The 26,223-nt window shown below is 41.6% G+C and overlaps 1 protein-coding gene across 1 annotated transcript; it reads right to left on the bottom strand.

The window, feature by feature from the left end:
* Positions 1–3: 3 nt before the first annotated feature.
* On the bottom strand, positions 4–25,997 carry LOC6606362 (protein kibra). Its single transcript, XM_032720773.1, has 9 exons — positions 25,067–25,997; positions 5,172–5,470; positions 3,262–4,891; positions 3,015–3,195; positions 2,551–2,944; positions 2,174–2,485; positions 1,989–2,109; positions 1,716–1,925; positions 4–1,655 (listed from the first exon to the last, which is right to left on the bottom strand). Exons 1-9 carry the CDS (start codon positions 25,324–25,326, stop codon positions 1,175–1,177), a joined length of 3,888 nt encoding a protein of 1,295 aa, XP_032576664.1. The 5' UTR covers positions 25,327–25,997; the 3' UTR covers positions 4–1,174.
* Between the last annotated feature and the right edge of the window lie 226 nt (positions 25,998–26,223).

Here is a 26,223-nt window from a genome sequence, read left to right as displayed (position 1 = left end):
AACTTTAGTTATGTCAGTTTTTTTTATGTTTATTGCACAATTACAATATACAGGTTCACTTTCATATAATTTATTACAACTAAAATTACTACGGTATTGAAAAAATATGTGTGGCGACTCTCATTCAGTTTACTCATACTACTTGCTACATTTTGGGGTGGGAAGGGGCTGGGTCTGGTTAGTGAAAACATAAACAACAGCAAAAGTTTGCAATGAGCCGAAAACACACACGTGTTAAACCAAAACTAAACTAGAGCTGTGGGTAATTTCATTTCATTTCATTTTCTTTCATACAAACTCGGTGCAGCACGGCACAGTTTCAAAGTCAACAGTTTTAACAGGTCCGCTTGGGAAAGCATAACAAGGTTTAATTTTATATTTTCTCTCACTTTTATGCGCTTTTCAATGGTGGCATTGTCGGGGGTTAAGGGCGCTCTTATAGTTAACATAGTGACGATTATCTAATATGGTACATTCACTTTTTTTGTGTGGTTGGTTTTTTTTGCATAGGATTTTTTTATAAAAAAAATTACAGTATAAGAATTCGTTTTGAGCTTAACAAAAACGCAAGCTAACTAACCTAAACGACTGGATTCGAGCGCTACGTCGATCGATCCATCAGTATAATAAATATTTTACGTTCTCCTCACGTTTTGTGTATATGTGGCTATCCTAACTAGCTGCGTATAAAAATATTCATAAACATTCGTATAATTTTTGCTCAAGTCTTAAGAATACAGTTGGTTTCAATATGAATTTGAAGGCATTGAACGCACAATGTGCGCGTTATGGTTTTGATATTCCTTGTTTCTTGGTTTTTTTTTGTTTTGGGCGGGGCAAATTGTTTGGGGCGGGTTGGTTGGTGGTTTTATCTCTTAATTGCTTTCATATGGTCATTAGTGGAGTTCAATTTGTACAACTGACTTTGGGTGCAGTTAGGGCTAGGCTGCTTGGCTAATCTAATTACAATAATGGGCTTAGGTCTAGTGCATAGCTATGCGTGGATATATCATTCTAGCATGGTTCTTGTCGTTCTCTCACGTTCACGTTCTCTATAAGGCACAGATATTTGTTACATCAGTTGTTTATACACATAAATACTTGTTGCTTAGTGAAAATAAATACTAAATTAATTACAAAAATGTACAGCGAAGATGGGGAGTTGTGGAAGGGGCTACACCTCCACGCCGTAGTTGCGATCCACCACATAGTCGAAGCGCTGTTGCTCGGCATCGTTAGATGCAACTGGAATTGGAGCGTCTGCTGCTTTGGCGTCAGGTTGGGCAGCAGGGGATACTACGGGAGTGGCGGCAGGAGTAGCAGCAGAAGTGGCAGCAGGAGTAGCAGCAGGAGTAGCAGCAGGAGTGGCAGCAGGAGCGGCAGCAGGAGTAACAGCTGGAGTTACAACTGGTGCTGGTATCTTAGGCACTGCCCCGCTGGTGGCTCTATGAAGGTGCTCACTGAGATTCTTATTGCGGTTGCTGCTAGCCACCAGCGCCGTGTTGATGGCAATTGCCGTCTCAGGTGAATTGTAGAACTCATCCTCATCCTCTTCCTCCTCTTCTTCTTCGATGGGATTAGCTTCCGGCAAGGTAAATTCACTGGGCAACTCGGGCACCGACAGGCCCTTGCGTGTGAAGAAAGTAATCTTCTCCCTGTAAGCATATGAAATTAAAATACCTGTTTTTTATAGCTCATGTGCAAAGAGAACTTACTTGAACGACACCAAATCAGGACAACCTTTGGGCACCTTGGTCTTCCGCAGCTTGTGGATCTCTTTGGCGGTCTTCATCAGTAACTTCTGCAGTTGGCGCTCCTCGGGGCATTTCGCAGGATCGGCACGGGCCACAAGGCGTTGGAACTCCTCGTTCTCAATAGCCCAGGCGGCCACCAAGGGATCCTTGTTGTCGCAGGCCTTCTGCAAACTGTTCAATAATATAAAGAGTTAGTTATAAATTTCACTTTTGGATCTATGTTTTAAAACTTACACTTCTTTGAGGTTCTGCAGCTTGGCGATTTGATCATTGAGGAAGTAGAGTTTGCTATGCTGGGCCTGCAGATCCAGCTCCAAGTCCAAACTCGTGCGGGGTATGTGAGTATGATGCAGTTCTATAAGAAATTAAACAAAATTAATAAATATTCATATAAGATGTGTATTCTTTGAAGTACTTACTTGTGACTGACTTGGGCGCCTTGGAGAGATATCGCAGGGATCGTCGCTCGGCAGCGCCGCGTTGGAAGGTGTGGGGCGCCACGCCGCAGTGCATCGCGGAGTCGGAGTCACTACGATTGAGGCGGCAGTTGTAGCGATTCTTGCTAACCGCTGCGGATGGCGTGAAGGTCTGGGATCGCTTCACGGGCCTGTCGTCCATCAACTGGGACTGGCCACGGGATTTTTCCGGCAAATAGGCGCGATCAGTGTTCGTCTCCTTGTCGGCGAATTCCTGCTTCATGTTCTGTAGGTACGCATGCAGCATGCTGCTTGCTGTTGGTAATGATAAATAAAATATTTAAATAAATGGACCATTAAAATATATATATTAGACTTACAGTTCATTAGGCCAACATCGCTGACCAATTGTTTGTCCTCCAACTCCTCCTCTTCATCATCATCGTCGTCGTCGCTGCACTCCGGTTCGTTTAGCGGTCCCAGCCCCATTAACTCGGCGGCGATTTGCTCCTGCAGCTCCATGCAGGGTGCTTGGTTTCTGGTCAGTGTGGATGTCTGGGAGGATGTAATGGTGGACTCATCCGACGACTCCTCCCGATTGTTGCCAGGGTTTGGTGCATTGCTTGCGGCGACGGCCGCTGCCGCTGCAGCTGCGCTGGTGGAGGGAATGTCCAGAGACTCAAAGCTCGGAATGAATTTGGAGCTCAGCACGTTGTACCACTTCAATGTGGAATCTTCTGGGTTGAACTCGGCCATGCTGATTTGCACGGTGCCCTTAAATTTTGAAAATATACAATATTTAGAACCCAATAATAAGTAAAGTTTAGTGTTTAATTATGCTTACAATAATCTCCTCCTTTTGTCCAGTCATGGTGACCACAGTCACCTGCAGGCTCTTGGTCAACAGCTTGTCCAGCGTGATGGGCACGGCGAATGTATCATTAAAAACAGGCTTCTGGAAATCGCCCAGTGCCTTGGTCCTTATGGAGGTCAGTGAATTCGGCAGCAACGCAGCACGGAGATAACTAGAAGGTGAGCGAGGATGAAATTAGTATATGCCATATATCCATTTATAATATTAATATACTTACACCTGTGAGTTGTCCGCCGAGGCAGTCCACAGGGCCAGAAGATTGTTGGCCCGCTCCAGGGAGACGACGAGTACTCCTTCCTGTTTCAGATACTTCAGTCCAATCTGGACTTGTGCCAGCTCCTTTCGAGGCAGATGGGCACGCGACGCCTCGAAAACGCCAGAATCGCCGGCAACGGATTCATTGCTGACCGCCGCCGAAACGGATCGCGTATTGGATGTGGAGGACGATCGGCTGAGCATCTCCTGCGGTAGATCAAGCAACGAGGGCTTCTCCGAAATGGGCGATAGGGGAGCAACAGCCAGGTTGAGCGGCGTACCCATGTTCAGCTTCTGCAGCTTGGCCTCCAGCATCATGCAGTCCAGCACAGTGGAGTCCAGATCGTAGGGTCGTGCTCTTACTCCGGAAATCGGAACTGGGGGCGGAGCTGTGTAGGCAGGTGGTGCGTGCAGAGCATTGGCATAGGTGGGCTCCTCTTTGAGGGCCTGTGGCGTCTGGTCCGCTCCCGCATTGTACTTCATCGGCGATGCGGGCGGCGTTTCCATGGACAGGCTGCTTCTAGGCGATAGCGTTACCTCCGCGGATTGCTGTTGCTGCAGGACGGGATGCACGGGATGCAGACGCTGTTGCTGGTGCTGCTGGAACAATCTCTGCGAGCGACGTCTCAGATCAACCACATCAATGGGCGAGTCCACCGCAAAGGGATCGATGTATATGTCGGTGAAACTCAAGGCGCTCTTACTGCTGGCCGTGGACAAGGAGCCCAGACTGCTGCCACTGCTAATGGAGAAGGTGCTCTCGGAGGAGAAGGTCTTGAGACGCTCCTCCAGCAACTTGGTGGACTTCAGGGCCTCTTGCAGTTTGTCCAGTAGTAGCTGCTTCTCTTCGTGGAAGCGCAGCCGATTGGCCACGCATGTGTTGTTCGCTTCGTAGGCCTCCTTGAGGTCCTCCTCTAGTTTGTGGCGCGTCTGGTGGATGACCCGCTTCTCCTCCTCGCTACGGGACTTCAGCGATATGCTGTTCAGATCGTTCAGCAGCTTCTCCTTCTCCTGAATGAGCAGAATGCGATCCTTGTCCGACTCCAGTTGACCGGGCTCAATGCGCTCCACATGATCGGCCAGCTGCTGCTGCAGCTTCTTGATGTGCTTGCGCCACTCGGCGTACTGCAACGTGGTCTTGGCCATTTCCGCGAAACGGGCTCCTTCGTTCAGGTTGTCCCCTGATGATCCGCACAGATCCGTTTGACTGGCCACGCACACCCGATCGAAGGGCGAGGCTAGGTCCGAGTTCTCCTCGCTGATCTGCTGGCGACCCAGCTCGTTCTTGATCTGCACCAGACTGCGCATCAACTCCTCGCGCACCTTTTCTCCGGAAACCAACGACTTGTGCACCTTGAGCATCTCCTCGTGAATCGCCTGAACCTCGGCGATGTCGTAGCATCCATTTTCCCGAGCATTGATCTTTTCGCCCACGGAATACAGCGTGTTCATGCCGCGTTCCGTGTAGGATATATCATTGGTAATGTGGGTTAGCTCCTGCTTCAGCTGGTGGACTCGCTCACGCGCCAACATCAGATCGGCTCTTAGTAGTTCCGGATCGTGGCGACTCATCGAACTGGAGGAAGAGCACACTGAAAATAAAGGAAATATATTAGTCCACGTTAGGAAAAAAGAGATAAGGTTTTCAGAACAATAGCACATCAAGTGCTTTGTTGATTTATGTCAATTTAAAGATATGGATTTCAGTTGTTTCTTCTCAGAACAATGTTCTTCCATTCATTGGAAGATTATGTATTGTTCACCATTTGCCAAAACATGATACAAGCGATTAGAGCAGTTCCAAAAATGCTGGTTTAGCAGAAATCAAACTTGACACCAGGTGTTCTTAAATAGATTGTAATAGGTACTTACGACTGCTTCGACTGGCTGCCAATTTCAGATGATTGTACTCCTCCTGGGCCCAAAGCAGTCGCTGCTGCTTAACGTCGAACATCTCGCGCTTGTTCTCCAACTGATCCTGCGCCGCGGACAGATAGTCACTGAGCATCTGCTCCTGGACAGACTTCCATTCCTGTCGCGGATCCTCCAGCTGGGTGCTCTGCGCCAGGTGATTGATGTAGTAGGGTCCGATGTTCGGATCGTAGGATTCCTCCCAGCCCATTGGCAGCTCATCGCCCACACAGTCCTCGAAGGTCTGCGGCTTTGTGTAGCTGTAAGAGTATGATTAAGTATACAGTTAGTTACAAGTTTTAGAAAAAATATATCTAAGAGTTACACGCTAACAATCCGAAAGATATATCTCGCCGCTTTCCCACGGCAGTTAGTGCTTGGAATTCCGATAAGATTAGCGGGTATTTCCTGTGTGCATTTTGGGTAAAAGTGGGCAAAACAGTCTCCGGCGGACGGCCAAGAGTGTCGCAGAAATACCAATTTTTACCGCAGCCATGCGGCGGAATGTCTGCGCTCTGTTTGTTGTTGCCAAATGCCGCTGGCAAACGTCTAATCTTATCGAGGCCATAACTCGCATACATAGTGCGGCAAGAAAGCAAAACAAAACCAGCGGACTAAAATGTATATAACCATAGCCATAACGAAAACTCCTAAACCGATGACGACGATGACAACGTCGTCGTCTTCCTTCTGTTTATTTGCGAAACTCAATTTCAATATCAGGCAACAGCATTTTCGCATTCCAACGATAATTGGTAATCGCCATGGATTGATTGTTGAACCATACGCACTGGGGCACAATATCTGTCTGTCTATTTAGCTGTGTGTGTCTCCTCGATTGCGTGTTTCAGTACATATATCTCTGGCTTTTTGTTTTTCATTAGGGCCTCGGCAAACTGTTAATTAATCATTGCTTTGGAATTCGCACAGCCATTAAAGAGGCTCCCGCAGAATATACACAGATACAGATAAATAAATCTGCGCCATATGCGATAGATAGCCAGGGGCAGTGCGTTTCAGCGTTGTAAATCGCTTTATGGCATGCAGTTCAACGAACGATATACTGCGATCAAAGATCATATATTTGCAATTCATACTCGTTATCTGTCAATAAAAGAAAGCACCTGTCTTTTATGGCAACGAAAATTAAGTATACGTCTGGCAGTTACTTTAGAATGTTTATGATTTACAAAACTATATTTTTAACTTTCCAAAAGATGAAAAGTCAGTGCTTATGATGGCTTATCAAAGTGGTTAAAAAAATTACGCATACGCAGTGGTTAACAACAACATCGAATATGAGTCGTTTGTTTTAATCAGCTGTCAAATATAATAAATAGGTGTTTATGTCTATAATTTAATGAAAGAATTCTATTTACGGTTCTCTTTAACTTGTGGTTTCAAAACGCAGTGTGACCGCTTAGATATATAAATAATAAATATAAAATTGTTTACAGATTATCCAGATTGCAGTTGTATGTCTGTCTTCTGATTGGGTTGGCATTTTCTTGGAATATCTGGCCACGAGCCTTTTGCCTGCTGTTTGCGTTTTTAGACATATTTTTCGGCTCGGCTATTTTATCTGGAATCAAGTGTTTACGCAGCCAATTGAAAATAAAATTAGCGCAGCTGGGACTAACAATCGATTTTGTTTATGATTGACTGGAATACCGCGCTATACAAACAAAAACAAACTGAAGACGACCGCTGACTAATGCTCAACTAGATAGATTTTCCTGCAAATACATCTGCCTTTGAATTTTGAAGAGCAGGGCGCCTCTATAATGAGTTTAAACAGGTTGTTAACTTTAGATTTCATAATCTGCGTTTATATTTGGCATGATTTGTTGAGCAAACATCCTAAAAATCCCCATTTAATAGATTGATTATCTTAGATTGCCACTTATGACGTCCGAAGGAAATGAATGAAGCGAAGAAAGCTTGGCAAATGGGTGTTCTAGACACTCTAAAAAATGTATGATTATATGAATAAGTAGATTTAGCACAGATCTAGGTTTGTCACGTTCTTTCTATTGTAAAAATGTGTGACAAAATTAAGATGGCAGCTGTTAATAAGCTTACTTAAACAATATATATATCGCCTGTTTAATGCTTTTTAAAAATATGATAATACCTCGTTTAAGGGTATACCTTCAAAGGTAAAATTTCGCATGTGAACGTGCACATGGACAGGAACCCCCATTCATATTAAAGACTCATTGGCGATAGCTTATTGCCATATATATATATATATATGTATGTAGTATTCACATCTATGCCTGTGTATTTATTGCAGTTGATTGAATTAAACGCCCGCCTTTAATAAACGGAACAAGGTTCATCCACTTTGCACTCGTAGCTCGAAAGCAAAACAAAAGACAAGTGACACAGAAATCATAAAGAGTAGTGGGTTGGAGAGAAATATAATATAGATACGCGGCAAAATCCAACCGAACATGAATAAATAAACTGATACTGATACACAAATGCAGCCGGAGACATGTGCCAGTCTCTAGTCCATGGTATGGGTGCACCGGGGTCCAAAGCTCCACATTTGACACACAAAAGCGATCTCACGATCGCCAAAGACAATCGCCAGCGAAAATGCTGAAAAATACATGACTTTGACTTGGCGACGTTTGATGTGATGTGGATTTGATGTCGTCGTGGATTTTTTTGTTTTCTGGCCCCTCGTCGATGTCAACAACACACGGCGGTTTCATAATTTCAAATCAACAAAATTTTGTATTTATTTTTTAGCCAGCTTGCAAGCCAAGTTAGGTAAACGGCACAGTTAGCCAGCTTGCATTACTTCAATTGAAATTTGTTGTGTAAATAAAGTAAAGTACTTCCTAATGAAAACAGAACGATGTTTGAAATGGTACAACATCCAGTTGACTATGTCTCGCACCTTCCGAGCCTTTATATAATTAGCTCTTATGGTCTTAGTTTTGAAATGCAAATCCCGGCAACAGATAATGTTACTATCTCTACAGACGAAAGACAGCTCATTGGGAAACATAAAATTCCCCGAACCTTTGAGAACTTCTTAGCCTGTCATTTAAATCAGAAGCTCCTCGTTTTTCAACGGACAGGTGTCATGTGTGGCAATTAAATTCGGTAAACGGCTGCCGTTCTTTATGGCGGTCTTTAATTAACTCAATACGAAAATCGAATGCAATTGTTATGGGCTTTCCATTAGCGCTTGACCTCAGAGACATCACAGTCGCACCCCGAACAGAACACCCCTTCCCTGCCCAACAAATTCAAAGGCAAAAAATCAATGGAAAGCGAGGCGTGTGGGCGTGGCACAGGTTACCAAGTAATAGGGCTTCATTGGCACTTTTGCAGATGCTGGCAGAAAAACGAGGAAGGCAGCTAACGAGCGACTAACGACTTGTTGGCCTTTTAGCAGTTAACTCGAAACTCACTATATAGCCCACATTGAACGTTAAGATGGCTTTGATATGCATGTGTGGCATGCACGAACAGTTTTGGTTAAGATTTAGGCACTTGGCATTTTTATGTGCATCTATTATTAAAATAAATATTAAAAATACACTTTTAAAATCAACAAAAACTATAAATGGTGTTGTAACAAAAAATGTATTTTACGATACTTAAAAGGCATCTTACATGTTGCGTTTGAGAAGAACCTATTTTCTTGGCCGTTTCTGTGCGCTCACAATCGTGTCCGCCGAAAGAGCGGACAAGAAATCTGCATAAATTAAATTATATTGTAAACAAAATATTTATGGCGCGGCGACGTAGCTTCGACCAAGCGCTGTAATAAATTCGCGCTTTAAGAAAAAAAAAGAAAAACAGTAAAAATAAAATGACAAAGAGGTGGGGGAAATATGAGGAAAAACAAGTTTCAGGCCAAAAATATTTCAGCATGAATTTCGTTGTCACAATATGACTGAAACATGGGCAAGGCATGCAGCATTCGAGGGGTAAATAAAAATAAGAAATAAAATACAAAACCAGAGCAGCCAAGTTCGTCGACTATCAGATACCCATTACTGAACTAGTGGGAGTGCTAAAAAAGCCCGTACACCGAATCCCGGAATATATCAACTTTATGGGGTCGGAAAAGCTTCCTTCATACTGTTACATACTGATCAACGAATCTATCATACCCTTCTACTCTACGAGTAACGGGCACAACTACAACGAAGACGATGGAGTACCGATGGCGATGGCGAGTGGCCAGCAAAAGTTGTCATTAGGCAGCACTTAAGTTAACTGCTCGCAGACACCACACACACCACATACACCACATACACACACCTCGAAGCACAGCACACATCAAGCGTATTATTTAACTGTTCACGTCGGGTTTTATGCTAATTCGCGGCCATAACCAGTAAGAAATGTTCTACTCGCACAGAGTCGACCATTTGATGACCAATAAACAGCATATCAAAAATCATTTCATTATACGATTTAAACATAACACAGTGCTTAGCAAATCCGGTACCAGATTAGTCAATTGCTTCAATCTGCAAACTTTATGATGGCCTTTTAGTGATATCATAGTGTAGTTCTCAGCTCAGTTTTTAAGTTCGCAATCTGAGTTAGTTATAAAAATATTCTATCTATTCAACATACGTCTATCTTAAGTGCACACATCATTGGGGAAACATTTACCATCACATATGTACTTCACTCCCAAATGCCAGAAGTAATGATCGTTTAACCCAATAATATTTTCTTCCTAATGGCTTTTTATCTTATTTCACCTTTTAGGTTCGCAATTCAAGTTCCGTATCGAAATTCTTAAACCTAAGCCCATGCATTGTAGGTTTGAGTTCGTATCTGCTCGATTCAATCGGAAAGCCCCCGTCAATTTAAATTCTTTTCCAAATTGATTTCTTTAAAAATAGCTCTTAATGAATTCACTTCGGGGAGAATCTCACAAATTAGCCGGCCATTCATTGAGTGGCCGAGCTCGAGCCCCATACCCACCAGATCATTTAGCAATTCAAATCGAGGCCTGCGTCAATCAAGCCAGTCTCGAATGCCATGGGTATGGGTATCAAATGATGTCCGAAATAAGCATAATATTGGGCAGAGGAGCGAAAAAATAGGCCCAACTCAACTCGGACTTGGACCACTTCGCAAGCGAGTCACGTAGCCCCGTAGTCGGATTTACTCTATTTCAATTATTTCGCTTTGGCGGAACTGAGACATCGAACACGCAAGTGGTGGAGCCGCAAGTGTTCCGGTTTATATTCGAGCTTGGCTCCAAGTGGTTTGGGAAATTAATGTCGACTTGATGTATGCAAGAATCGTATAATCTTCACGTTATAACCCAATTTGACCGACCGACCGACCGAGCTGACAGCAAACATCACCTTGACATACCTATCTCAGAAATACTATACTTTTAATTTTATAATGCTTTATGCTCTGCGAGGAATGAGGAACCAAAAATCCGCCATTTGCTGCCTCTTGTGAAATAGTTTTATTGGCTGTAAATTGTTTGTGATTCAGCAAAAGATAAAAAAAACACTCAAAGGTTGGAAGGAATAACAATCCAATAATTAGGTTAGTGCGCGTCACTTTAAAGGCACTTATCAAAGTAATAATATTTGCAATATGAATATATAACATATTTTATTGAGCAATTATAATGATGATTTCATTATCGAAGGTCAGTTAATAAGGGAAGTACATTAGGGTTTGGATAAATTAAGTCAAAACTTTTTTTAAAACCGAATGACTGAATGAATATAAGCAAAGTGTATCTAATTGAAAATAACTCAAGGGTTTGTGACTTTAAATGGGCGTGTCAGGATGCTATATCTAAGAATATCTCATGCAAGGTACACACACGGCGAATCAAAACTCATGATCGCTATCTCACAGATACTTCAGCGAAGATTCATTGTGAAAAACAATGTTTAATTATAATCACTCGCATTATTTACTGTTAAATTATTTGCCCCGCTTCTGGCGACAACTCGACTCAGTTTCATTATCTGTTCACAAATATTTTCGAGCTAAATCAAATTACGCTATAAAGGTCGTACATAGTTTTATCTTATCGCGGTGTTCGTTGTTCGGTGTTCGTTGTTGTCGTATTTGCCTTTGCCGTTGCCATGCTTCACCTTTTCATTTAACCAGATCCCATTCAAGTGGTCTTCGCAGTGGATCTTGCGGATGGAAAAGTGGTGTATATTAGCTGCATTTCCGGTTCGCATCTCGTCTATCTCACACTTCCACTTCCTTCCGGCGCGATAAAAAGCGGAAAAAGACTTTAATGCCCTGTCCCCGATTTGCGTGAAGCTTATCAAATGCATTTTACGAGGCGTCTCTATGAATATTTTATTCCCCCCCAATCTGGCCAATGGGATAGACGGATTTCGGGGCTTTTGGGCCCCACATATCTTACAACCCACTTGGCACGGCAAGTGGGTGTCAATTACGGACTTCGGAATCCGGAGACCCAATCCGGAGACCCCAGGGCCCCTTCGATTCGATTCCGAGTTGCGTGGGCCGATCTCACATTAGTCACATCGAAAGAATGAAATACAAACACAAAAAAAACATGAAGGCCGAGAAGAAATTATCCATCTTCAAAGCTCTCAGAAAATACAAAAAGAAAATACTTTTGACTCTTCGTCTTTCACATTTCGAAATCACAAAATGTCTGCCATAAATTCCAAAGTGAACAATTGAAATAAATTTTTGCGCCATGAGCACGCCGACTGCATACAAATGAACTATTAAAAAAAATTCATAGAATTTATACATGGACATATAAACAAACAGACAGCCAAGTAAACGTATGCAAAGAGGCGCCCACTTTGGCCGCTCATGGCAAAATCCAAAATCCAAAGCCAAAGCCGAAGCAAAATAAACTTAAATTGAAATTTATGATTTTTAATGACCTGTTGACGGGCGTTTGCGTTTGCTTTTGCCATTGCGATTGCGTCTCTGATTGTGCGAGGTCCGCATTCTATTTGCGTCCACTGTAATTGCCAAAAAATTCGAAAGCTAAATGGCAGATACAAATTCACAGAATTATTCCAAATGCATAATTTATAAGGGGCACAGTTGACTGACGATCTTTGCCAGCGAAATTATATATATACTCTACTTTAGACCGATAGATACTTTCGCACCCGATAGATACTCTCAGTTATCAAGTAGGCCAGTTATCAAATTCTAATTTACCTATCTATCAGTACTTTGAAATTCTTTACTTTCGTTAACGAAGATTAAACTTTTCCATCAAGGTGTATTTATTGCCTAATAAAAAGATTAAATCAATACAAATGATAACCAAATTGATTGGTGAATCAGAATCCAATGAATGAAGTGTACAAAATCACGCCATCGTGAGGTTTTAATCAACTCAATTGGCTAAAACGTGTGACAGCCATAAATTTGTGCTCCTTACTGTAAAAAAAATATATATATATCTTTGTTAATCCATTTTGTAACGCTGTGAAAGCATTTTAAATTTCGATTTTCGTGTGGCTTTTGGGAAAAATGCAAAACGGTATTCAATACGTCAACAAAAATTCTTGGTATGCGCATTATAAAAGATTTAAATTCGACACGACAACTCGGAAACATTTCTCTCGCCCACATGGTACATCATGCCAAAATGTTTCCAACCGATCCTAACTTACTACATATATGTACATACATATATGCACAAAAATTCCTACTAATTTTGTGAGTGTGTTGGAAACCTTGGGGCAGCGTCAAGAACAAACGCAAAGTTTGTTTTGCTTTGGATTTTGGCTTTCGCATTCTTTTCGTTTTTTGTTTTTGGTCAACTGTTCAGACTTCAAAGTGTCCACCTGTGCATTTTTCTTGACATTAGTTGGTTCCGGGAATCGCCAAAGTGTGTAGATGCATGGCCAAGAACCCCAAGATGGAGATACTCGTACTTGGGTGCCCCTTTGTTTTTACTCGTTATTTCATTTTTTTGTTTTTTGAAGATGAATGCAACTGCAGAGCTAAGTTAACGTTTGCTTGGCTAATAGCCGTAAGCCATCTCGTGTTTGCTATTTCTTATGTGTGAGCAGTGAGCAGTAGTGGTAGTAGTAGTAGTTGTTGGCCCCTCGATCGCGGTTGTACTCTGTCATTAACAAAACAACTGTTGCGACCTTCACATACCAGAGCAGCCAAGCGACTGTGCGCCAAGCGAGGCGAGATCGCATATGTATGTTTGTATGGCTATAGCCCATAAGCATATATAAATATTACAGACAAGTTCAGAATAATAGAACTTTTGATTTGCCCCAACTATCTATCAACACTCAAAAAAGATGCACGGGAAAAGTTGAGTGATGTCAAATATATCTATAATAAGCCCACAATTCCAAAAATCACATTCGAAATGTGTGTTCTAAACTTAATATTTTGAGCACTACTGTCCTATACAGAAACAGACACACAGAAAAAACCCGATTATATTGAAAAATAAGGCGAAAATCCGACTGCAAAACGTGAATGCGAACGCAAAACGCGAGCTGAACGACGTCAACGTCTCCGCCTCGAAATTATATTTGCCCGATCGTCATACTCGCGGCTATATCGTATCTGATAGAATTTAGCCCGCAATAATGCAGCAGAGCAGTGGGGAAGTTCCCTAGCCCCCATCCCCTATCCCCCCATCACCTCTATACCATTTCATTTCATTCCATTCCGTACGATACACCATGCCATTCCATTGCGTTGGGGAGCCGCATTCCAGAGACATGGGGTCGTGTGTGTTCGAATTGAACCCAGAATACTGGGAATATATGCATAAGCATATGCACTTACTTACTTTACTTACGTATCTGTATCTGTATCTGGAGAGGGGGCAGGCTTTTGCTGGGAATTTCGAACATACATTTCCATGGCAAAAATGGCAGTAGTGCCTTCCACCCTTTTAATTGTGGGAGCGAAGTCAACAAAGGAATACTCTTGTCAAGATCAAGTAAATAGCATTTCGTTTTACGGATTAGCATGCATTTTTCATAATTGCAGTCTACGTATAAATTCTTTCGAAAGCAATATTACTGGCTATAGCATTTTATTTTGTGCAAGTATACATAATTTGGCAAGAGATTTTTCACTCAAAATTCGGTTTGCATTTGGCAGACACTTTGGCGATGCACAATTTGTATGTACATATGTTCAATTCAACAGAAACTCAAATGTTTCCTTGGAAAATTATGAAATCGCATGGCCAAGATCAACAAATGTATCTAATGGATTAATATAAAAAGGAAGTATTTTATATATAATAAGCAGCAACATATGTAGGTTAGATTTTCACCTATGGATTCGATTCGCTTGTCGCAGACATTTTGGCAATTTTGCCGCACGAAAATACTCGAAAGAAATATGTATTTCTAAAAATACATATAGTTTTTTTGCTGGTTTCTGCAGACAGTTTGGGAATTCACATCTTGGCCAAAATAATTTCAAATATTTATTCATTATTTTTCTACACTTTGGTTTTTGCCTTACATGCCGTGCGGCAACAACAACAAAAGCAGCAGCAGCATTAACAAATACTTTTCAACGTTGTCTACAAATAATAATAATAATGAGCGGAATGAAAGCTGGCTCGAAGGTGAAAAAAAAAATGCCGCATGTCAAATGGGCCAATTAACATTTCTGTTATTTGGCGTATTTAGTTTTGTTGCCTTCTTTTTGTATGCCATCTTATTTCGCCTTTTGTTTTATAAACAAATATGCTTTTGTTGCCTTAGTGTGGAATTTCTTGCGAGTATGCAAAAATGTAGCCAAATTTGTTGTTCGCTGTTATTTTTGACGCCGGGCCATTAAATTTAAATTAAATTATGTATGTATGCACGCACCATCATCTTCTTCTCAACGTCTCGCCTCTTCATATTTCTCCCCAATGTGCCAACAATAATTTCTATATAAATCCGTTCGAAGCCAAAATTCCAAAATATCTTTTTCTGGCATATTTTCGATGCGGTCGGTTTGTTTGTTTATCTCGCCCAAACAGATAGATATTCATATTCACCGAAAAACCGAACTGATGGCCAAAGAACTTGAAAGATTTCCAATTTTATGGTAAGCGCTCGTGGCATAACATGGAATTTTAGTCCGTTGGTTGTTGCTTTTGGCCAAAAGGAGGGGTGGAGGTCATAACCGATTGGCTTTTATTGATTAAAGAATTTTTTTTGTATTTTCTCGTTTTTGTGGGTCGTTTTGCGGCTTTGGGTTCTAATGTTGCTGTGTACAAAAATATGGCGGTCAGGGTCGGCTAATAAAGGTAAGTTAAATAATTGGTTATTCCGAAATTGGACAGTACGATTCCCTAACAGTTTACTGGACTCTTAGGTATTAGTTTAGATTTTAAAATATGTGAAAAGTTGTTTTTTAAACGCTTGTATAGAATGCTAAAATTTTTTTTTGTTTCAGATAGGAAGTCGAATGTGTAAATACTTTTACTTAAGCAGTGATATCGAAGTTAAAAAACATATTTCAGTTCTGCAGAACACATTTTACAGCAGCTGCCAACAAGTTTTGGCCATCTTTCGGATACATTTGCATAATGTTATTAAAAGATACTTATCGAATTCTGGCGCGTGTTTGAAGTCCAATAAGGAAAAACACGAAAAAATGCGGTGCTTATATAGATACATATGTATGTATGTATTTTGAGCTGTTGGCAGTTGGCATTATATAAGCCAATTTAGATATTCTTGTTGTTCTTGGCAGCGACAAAATACAAATTGTACAAAATATTTATTAGCGGCAGCAGATGCGCGCACACTCACACACACACACACATATGCGAATGTGTGTATCTAGGAATGCGTGTATGTGATCATTTACTGCGAGGCAAACAAATAAACAAACATGCATAAATAACTCGTTGCAGTTGCAATGCTTGTCGTTGTTGTTGCTGCTGCTCCGATGTTGCCTCCAGCAAAGCGGGAGAGGGGGAGAGGGAGTAAGAGAAGGAGCGAGTTGGGGAGCATTCGGATGAGAGCGAGCGAGATAGCAGCGGCTCAGGAATGCGGTTTTGACAAGTTCTTCTAAAATTGTACGGGCTATTTACGCTATGAAACAACAACAACAGTAACAGCAACAACACGGCGAGAGAGCAACAGCAATGTGTGCGAAGGAGCACGGAAAGCAGAACATGAAAAGATACCAACAACAGCAACACAAGATGGTTGCGATCGGCGCGAGTGGGAGAGGGAGGGAGAAAGGCAGCTAGAGAGAGCGAAAGAGAGCTGCGCTGGGGGGCAAGCCCAGCAACAACACAGCACTAGCAACATTACACTGAAAATACTGGTTGAGAGGGTATTACAAAACGCTTAGAAAATTTTAAAAATATTTTATTGATTTTTGCGAAATCTATGAATGGACTGACTAAATTTTAAGTTTTGTTTCTACTATGAATTATATGTAAATAATTTTAAAAAAATAAATACTAAGCTTAAAAGAGTCCGATATGCAATAAACATTTCTTTAAAAAATCCACAAAATTTACTTTTCTTTTTTTGCAGTGTACATGCAGCAAGAGCGACAAACAACTATGCAGCAATGTCGTCGTCGCAGTTGCAGTTGCCGTCCCCGTCGCTAGTTGAACGAACGATCGAAATGGGCGGGGGGAGGCGATCGAGGGGGCGTTGGGTTGGCAAGTCGGTGGGTTGGGGCTGGGGTTTGCTGGGAATGCGAGGGGTCGCGAAGCGGGGTAAATGCATTTTGTGCTTGGAAATAGGCTGCGGCGATAGTTGTTGCTGTTGGAAAATATTTCAAAGTTGCTGTGAACTCACAACTGCGGCAGCGGCACCAATTGAATGCAATTTGCTTGTGTTTGTGTGTTTGAGTGTGCATGCATTTATTAAAGCAATGCGCGCATTGCCTTAAATGCCAAAGCTACTACGAATGAATGTATCAAAAAAGCATTGCACGGGTACACTGGAAACAAAATGTAAAGGAATCAAGACATACGGATGTATGCAAAACGTGACTTTAGAGTTCACCAACTTGGTTGTTGCGTTTGCAAATATTTATTAAAGTTTTAAAACTGAATTCGATCAAATGTTTAATGGCAGAAAATAAATGTTTACCTAATCCGTTTAGTGCCAAGTTTTTTGTTCTGTGTACGTATGTATCTATGTAAGCTACGCCCTGTTTTTTGTATTTGGCAAACATTCCAGGCGCTTGGCAACATTTTCTACTGCTGCTGCTGTGCTGTTGCTGCGTTGCTGTTGCATTTGCTGCCATGCCGCAGCAACATGCAGCCCATAAAAATGTTCTTATTTATGTACATATTTTGCCGGGGCAGGCAACGCAAGTTGCAAGTTGCGAGAGCAGGAGGCAAAGTCAGTTGCTTTGACATGAATGTCAGCTTTGCGCATTTAAGCAGTTTAATCAACATTTTTCAACGCTCTCGCGCACTCTGCAGCCGACTTAAATCGCGCCATTCCGCTCTTTTGAGCCGGTTTTTGTTGGCCAGGCCATATCCCATGTCCCATGCCTCATGTGCAATGTGCAATGTGCATCCTATGTGCCACCAGTACTTGCATCAGTAGATATAATAAACTAGAGATGGGCGTGCGACAAAGATACACTCGTATGTATGTTTTACCGCACAGCAACAGCAGCACAAAATTGGGATTTGCGACAAAAAACAAAATGTATGTATATGTGTGTGTATTATTTCGCTCACATTCCTTCGAGCGGCGTCAGAATGCGATTGCATATCGGTGAGCTCTTTTGCCCTGACCCACAAACCAATAAATTCCAGCTGAAGTATCCCAAGAATGCGCAGAGTCGAACCAAAAAAGAATCGGGCAAACGAGCGAATGAATTATGCGCTGTGGTAAACATTTTGACAGCGCACGCAGCACACAAAACAACACCAAAAAAAAAAAAAATAACAGCAGCAACCCAAAGATACTTCGCAAAAGATAAAGCCAGACATACAGATACAGATACATTTTTAAGTGGCATCCCAGGAATGCCGATATACAGCTAAAGTCCATATGGCCAACCGAATCACGAATCACGCTGCCCCTCTCTTTCCCACCAACACGCTCCCGTTCTGCCTGCCTTATCACTTCATTAGGCCATAAATTCGACAACAAAACGAAATTCCACAGTTGAACGAACAGCAGCAAACAACTTGAACACCTACGAGATACACAGTTACCGATTCAGATACATTCCACAGCCACAACCACGGCCACAGCCCCCTCCCCACCATGTTAATTATGCTCCTCCTGCACTCGCTGCATCGCATCCGAAAGATGCAACAAAAAAAAAAAAGGAGAGAAAATACATGTGGGTAAAAAAGAAGCAGCAAGATCAGAAACGAAGTAGTCAAGTCACTTCAACACCCAGAATCGCAAATACTCTCAAGATGTGATTGACTTTTCAATCATAATACTATTTCAAATTGAAATCTATAGCAATTTATGTACATTCTTATGTACATTCTTAGCCCATTTCAATCTAACATATTATTAGATATATTACTTATTTTGTTAATAACGCCACTGAACAGTGTAAATACCCCCAACAAGCGTATCGAAATGAGCGACGAATACAAAATGTGCGTGCGCCTGCGCAGAAGCCATCCGCTTCATCATCGCATAGCCCCCCGCAGATTCATCTGCATCTGCCGCCTTTTGGGGCAGACCTTAAGAATATGTTATGCGCACTCAAATGGCATTCGGAAAGTGCTACTGAAAAATAATACAAAAGTTTCGTGCAGCCAACAAAAGAGCCAGAGACTCGGGAATGGAGTTGAAATCCCCGTTTTAAGACCCGGCCTACCATGGAATGCCCAACGCTATATGGCTGCACATACATACATACATACATATGTGTGTGCTATGTATGTGCATTGGATTTCTGGTTAGCCCATAAAGTATTTAGTCATGGCAGCTCTCGGAACAGCTGATTACAGCGAATGCCATTGTCCACGCCGAGCGTGTCCAGTGCCTGATTAGGGCAATTAATTGCCAGCTATTAAATCGAGAAAGAGAGAAGGCTCTCCTTCATCAGAGCGTGGTATTTCATGGGAAAGTGTTTTCAAATAGCAGATTAAAGATTACACTCATATAAAATCGTTCCTGTTTCCCAGTTTGTATGCCTTCTTTCAAGTGTATCTATATCTACTGCGAGCGAGCAGCTGCAATATTCGAGACATATGCTGAGGGCATGGAATAAATGGCTCGCCCTTGGTCAGACCATTTCAGATATTTAAAGTGCATCTGTTAGTTTTTCGAAGTCCAAACATTCCACACATATGCTGCTTTAAGGACATTCCAGTTATAAGATATATAAATATTTCGTACAACATAACCTGCTTAATCCACAAAGAAAATGTATCTCAAAGCAATTTAGTGTGCGAGTGTGCACATTCCTGGGCTTGTATTTTGATTTCGTTTCGTTTCATTTCACTTGCTTTATTATTTTTCATAGCCGCATGCACTGCTACTCGTACATGGAGGAAAATTACTACCTTTGCACTGATTTTTCGGACTACGGAATATATATATATACATATATACATATATGTGCATACATCACGATCCGTCAAGAGCCAGCTCAGCATATGGCAAAAATCCGACCAGACGACGACGATCGGATCGGCATGCAGACGAGTGCAGAAACAAAATTAGCGAATAAAAACAAAAACCGACGAAAAAATAACTAAAAAGATACTATAAGCGAAATGCCTGCGGATCGCGCGTGCAGGCAGCCAGCTCGAAATCCAAAGCCAAAGCCACAGACAAATCCAAATCCAAATCGGAATCCCAATTCCGAGCCACAACCTCGGCCAGTAATAACCAGACCAAAGAGCCACCAGAATCGCGGCCCTATCCACGTCTCCTCCTCGACACAACAACAAGCAAAACAAAAAAAAAATACAAACGAAAAAACCTTAAAAACTGAAAAATCGCCAACAATCGCCGGGCGTAGAGTAACTTAATTTTCTGCTCACGTCTGCAGTTTCTGTAAGTGAAAAATTGTTCAGCTGCGCGAATGACAGCTGAATTATTATAAATCGATATGCTGGCCACTTGGAGATTCACGGGAAAAAATGGCAAAAAATAGGGGGCTAGTCCGAGTCACAATCACAGGGCCTAAGGTGCGATACACCGAGAGAATAATCAAGTAATTTGAGTTTCCCTTAGTGGGTTTAGTAAAGTAAGCAAAAGCATCGTCTGTCCTAAAAACTTATTGGCATCGATTAAATTATATATACGGATTAATAACCATGTTTTATAAATATATGTTTTATTTCCCTTGTTTAGATATATAAAAAAGATATATATACTTCTTAATGAACTCTTCTATCTTTTAGTAATAATGGATACTTTTTTTTAAAAAATTGTATATTTTATTTCTGTCTGCAAAGTGGCGAACCCTTGGCTTGTTTTTCCGCTTTTCCCTGCAACCCTCTTAATTAGCACATGTTGAAAAGGAAATCATTATGCTTGATAAAAATCACAAGTGTTGATTGCTGAAGAACGTCGCCGCTGACATGCAACAAGTGCGAGACAGGAAAAGTCGTTGCAGATCCGTCGCGTTATCGTGGTTGTTGTTGCTGGGAAGTTGTTGTCGTTGGCTGGAAGTTGTTGCCACTTTTTAGATGGCAGTTGGTGGCAAGTTGCAGCGAGTTGGGGCTCTGGTGGAAAAACAGACGCTTAAATGGGCAAAACATGCGGTGCTGCGAGGAGCGACTAAAGTTCGCTTATGTATCTGTCAGATACATTATGTACCCATGTGCCTATCTTTGGCCAACGAGTGTCGCTGTTGCAGTTGCTGGTGCTGCAAGTGCTGCAAATGCTGCTGCCGCTGATCGCAAGTGCAAAAGAAAATATTTTTTAACGCTTTGGGCCGCGTACAGCAAGCAAACTAGAAAATGTTGCTGCTGGCAAAGCCGCGCGTTGCATTCATGCGCGTAATCAAATTGTAATCACGGCTTCAACTTCGACTGCAGCAGGGAGCAGCAGCAGTCGCAGCAGCAGCAGCAACTGCAACAGCAGCAACAACAATTTCATCTTGCCTGTTGTTGCTGTTGTTAAGTGGAAATACTTGTTGCCGCTGCTGTGTATCTGCATCTGTTGTCCGCGTACAGTGGTTATTGCCTAAGTGCCACTGCTGTTGCAATGAATGAAACATTTCATCTATCTTTTCGCTTGCCTACTTGTACATTTGAATCAGTTTGTGTGCAATAAAAACTGTTTTGCAATCTTTTGACATTGTTTTTATGGCATTTATCACTGTAGGTACAGCAGCAGCAAACGGCAATTGCATCTGCATTCTTTCCACTTTTCTTGCTGCCGCTGTTGTTGCTGCATTGCCTTGTGCAATTTATTAAATGAAAAATGCCGTTTTGCAGCTTTCCAAGTTGCTATACATGTACAGACCAGCGCAGATATACATATATACATATATATATATATCTATATATATTTACAGATAGTTATACTTATATATGCATGTATCTTTATACATACGCGTATGCATGTGCTGGCATCTTTCGCCGCAAAAGCCAAATTGAATTTTATGCAAATTTTTTTAGCTCGTTTTGAGTCGGATAGAAATCGCCACATCTAATGCATAATGCCTGGCAGCACACGCATGCACGCTTCTCCTCCATTCTCCTCCGATTTGCGTTCTTTATGCAATTGGCCGTTCCAGCAATCCGGCCATCCGGCGATCCATCGAAATCGAACCAACCGCTCGATTGTCCGCTCTCGAATTAAAATGCCACAGGTGGAACTAGAACGCAACAATCTGGTTGGCAGTTGAGTACACAGCGAGAAATAGTTAATATGTTAAGAGATACCTATGAACTATCTCATTTATAAGATGCTTTCAATGCATTTATTCCTAGCACTTCATCGGAAATTCCGCTCTATTAAGCAAATGCCCGTTTCTTGCGGTGCATCTATTGCAATTTTATATCTTTTTCTGTGCTACCGATCGGATGCAGATACTTAAGTACAGCCCCCGCCGCTGGCGCCACTCTGTCCGACTTATGACAGCGATCGTTAACCGCTTTCGCTAGGCCTTTTTGGCGGCGATTTGAGTTTATGTAAAACAAACGAGTTCGAGTCACTATCCCAACTCTGGTAGTCAAGCGATTTTGTTGCTATTTTCTACTTTGATTTTTCCCCTGTGCTTTTTTGGTTATTTCTTTTATTTGTAGCTCCTATGAATAGATCGAAATACTGTCACCAAACACGTTTTCTGTCTAAAAACGCACACGAAAAATATTCCACTATGTCGCCGCCTTGTTTGTGGCTAAACAATTGGTAAAAAAATACACAAAAACTTGCGAAAAAATATGAGCAACGAAAGAAGAAGACGGGCGTCGAAAAAATGCCAAATCGCATGGCCAAGTCAAGTCGTTGTTAACTTTTGTTTATACAAAAAAACAAAAGAGAGCCAACAGCAACGAAAATCACAAAAAATACCGCCCGTCGAAATGCTGTACGAACAAGTGAAACATTTACTTAAGTTAAATACGCTGCGAATTTGAAAATCCATGGGATTAATCATTCATTTTATTAGGTCAAAAGTCATCTAATTAATTGATTGAGTCTTACAAGATGTACTATCTAATGATGATACTGATTAAACTTAAACAGATTCGGAAAATTATAGACATTAAAAACAGAATCTTGTGTAAAACTATTGCAAACATGTTTTTTTTTAATTTTAGAAAACCTTAGAAAACCTGCGTCAAAGCCGGCCCAAGCAATTATCGGTAAAATATTTCAAGGGTATCGATAATTCGACCTTGCATACTTCAATATTGGAATAGATATTTATTTTTTCTGTGATTTCTGTTGGCTGTGCTCGAAACGTGGCGAGGCCTTTAAAGGCCGCCCGAGGCCTGGCTCGCTTCGCTTTATTGTAGAAATTTATTTATGGTTTATTGGAATTTTTGCGCGCTACCGGCAGCAATTTTGAAAATTCAATAGCAACGCGTGTTGGAGGCGGGGTATCGATAGACTGCCGAAGGGGGGACCAAAAAGCGTAGATGATTTGGATACAAAATATGCGCGACTGGGCAAAATACCAATAAGGGGTGAATAAATAAAAACTTTAAATAGTTTTGTTTGGTCAATAGAAATGGTGAAACTATGTTGGAAAAATATGGTGTTGCTACCAAAATTTGAAGAAATATTTCACAGATGTATTCAAAAGATACCACAAGATATTGTGTTATTATTTATTACATTCTATGGAAGATTTCTTTAAGATATGATTAGGATTTCAAATAGTTATAGCAAGGTAGTTTAAACTATAATTTTCTATAGCCCCGACATCGGAACGTAACGCTCATAGATCGCCGAGTTTTTGTGCCCACTGGCAGACATTTGAACGACATGTGTGCATTTATAATCTACTTGATGCATAACCCTAGCAAATGCGCACATGTTTCGTTTCAATTTCAAAGGCGGGCGGAAGGGCGCGGAAGGGCGCGGAAATGCTGAAATTCCACAACGCTTAATTCATTGAAACATTTTCAACAATGTCCATGCAATTTGAAACAAACAAAGGGAATGTTTGTGTTAATTGAAAGCGTGAAGCGCACACAGTTCCAAACGAACTGAAACAATAAGGCGTACACAGATAGAAATGCACTGGAAAAAATGAACATGCTAGCTTTAGTGGCATAATAAATCACTTGCAACCCGATATTGAAATTATAGCGTGTGGAAAATGTCAAAGAAATTCAGAAGAATTGCAGAAAGGCAATATCCATCTATCCATCAATCCATCTAACACTACTCTTTTCTCTATCTGTGCAAAGCGAAAGATTGAACTCAGCGAAAGAGAGGGCGAAGAATTTCAGAAATCAATTATTTCGAAACTGCAAAAATTCCTACGTACATTTTGCAATTGTTTATGGGCAAAGCGACAGACAGAGATGGCGAGTGGGTCGGCAGCGAGGGGCGCGAGCGAGATGGAAGACAAAAAATGTGAGCGAACGGCAAACTAAAATGTATCTATGAGATACATGGCCTGATCGCCAGCGCTCTCGCTCGCTCTCCTTTGGCTCTCTCGCACTCATTACGTATGAGTTTGTTGCTTTTGTTTTCCTTTTATTTTACAGATCATTCGCCGAGCTTTATTTAACTTTTGCTCTCTCTCACTCGAATTTTTGTTGTTGTATTTCCCTGGCTTTACAATCCATTTTTTGTTTGTTGCCACTCTCAGTTCAGTTCAGTTATATTCGGAGTCTTAATCATCGCATCGGAATGTTTACTCCAAGTTTTTCCCCCGTTCCGTTGCGTTTTGTTTTGCCTGTTGCCGCTGCTGCCTTGTTTAAAATATGTAATTTATTTTGCTGCTGCCTCTTTATTTTATTTTCCTTTTTTTTTTTTTGCTTCTTTTCGCCTCCGCCGATCGCATTCCTTTACACACACAGCTGCAGCACGCACCTTTTCTTTCCGGTTCAAGAGCGCTTCGGAATCGGAATTTATATGGTTTTTTTTTCAGCTTGTTGGCCGGAGCTTCCTGAATGAGTGAACTGCTGATCTCTCACCTGCGTTTTATGCCTTCTTAAGCCACTTACAACTGGCCAAGAATTTGATTCTATTTTAATTTGAATCTCAATGAGTTTTCTGTTTCACTTATTAGCCATTAAGCAGCAATTGGAGTTTCTAAGTACTCTTGGTAGTTCACTTTTTGGGTATATTATGTTATTTAAGGTTTCAAATCATCTATAACTTATTAAAAAACACAATTTGTTGGTTTGGTCACTGAAAGAGTCGTTATGTATGGCTCATTTCTGATAACTTTTTTTGAGTAGTTTAAACTAACATTCCAAATGTAACTATCTTATAACTATATTTCAAATTCCATTTCAGAACACTTACCAATCTCTGGGATCCAGCCAGGTGGTCTTCTTGTTGATATGATCTATGTAGTAGGTCTTGCCATCGAAATCCTTGGCGATATCCCAGCCATCGGGAAGTGGGAAGTCGCTGTGGTGTTGTTGCTGATGATGCGTGTGTTGTTGCTGCTGCCGCTGTTGTTGATGATGATGTTGTTGTTGTTGCTGCTGCTGTTGGGGTCGCAGGTGGTGGGGATGCAGATGATGCTGCGATTGCGATGCGGTTTGTTGCAGATTCGGCATTTTAGCTTTGTTTCTCGCTGTGTACTTTGTGTAGTCTGAGAAAACGTCGTTGTTGCTGGATTTTTCACCCGACGCGCGCCTTTTCTTTCTTTTCGCTATTGCTATCTACGTTTGCTTCTTTTTTCGGGGGGTTTCTCTTTGCGCTGTTTACATTAGCAAAGACATTTCAATTCCGTTTCTTTTGCTCCGGCGATAATGGAGACCGACCCGCACACACACACACGCACACAGGCACACGCTGACGGGCGCAGAGGCACACACCGAGCCAACTCGCATACACACGCGCGCAGGGGATATAGAGAGAGCGGGAGAGCGCGGGCGCGCTCTCAATTATTTATTTACTTTTTTCGTAACTGCATTCCATTCCAGCTCAAACACACGCACACACATGGGGGACGAACACAAGCGCACACGATCACTGCTCACAGTTGGTGCTGCTTCTTTTCATTTCTTGTTGTTGCAAGCGTTTAGATTCCTATGCTTATTTTCTTATTTTCGCCTAATTGAAACTAATTAACGACGATAATCCAACCTGGATGGTGTTCACAAAAAAATATGTACTTCAGTTCAGTGAGTTCGCGCCGTCGCCGATCTCTTCGGTTCCGGAATTCCTTGGGGGAGCAGCAAAAAACACGAGTAGCGCGCTTGATGACCGTCCGATTCGGATTCGGAATTTGTTTTGGTAACGTTCGCTGCTAGTGGTGCAGCAGAAAACATCGCATCGGGTATCGATATACTCGCGGCGATGTTATTCGATGTGTTGGTTGATATCGATATTATAGGCTGTATTGACGCGGCTGCAGAGATACGATATTTAACAAATTCTGCACGAAAAGCAGTTCTTGTTATTTGGCATATATAGTCCCCAAGCTGAAGTGTGATTGTTGAAGGAATAAT

This window comes from Drosophila sechellia, chromosome 3R (assembly GCF_004382195.2).
Source record: "Drosophila sechellia strain sech25 chromosome 3R, ASM438219v1, whole genome shotgun sequence".
NCBI lineage: Eukaryota > Metazoa > Arthropoda > Insecta > Diptera > Drosophilidae > Drosophila > Drosophila sechellia.
The sequence above is the reverse complement of the archived record's forward strand: the minus strand, read 5'-3'. Positions and strand labels throughout refer to the sequence as shown.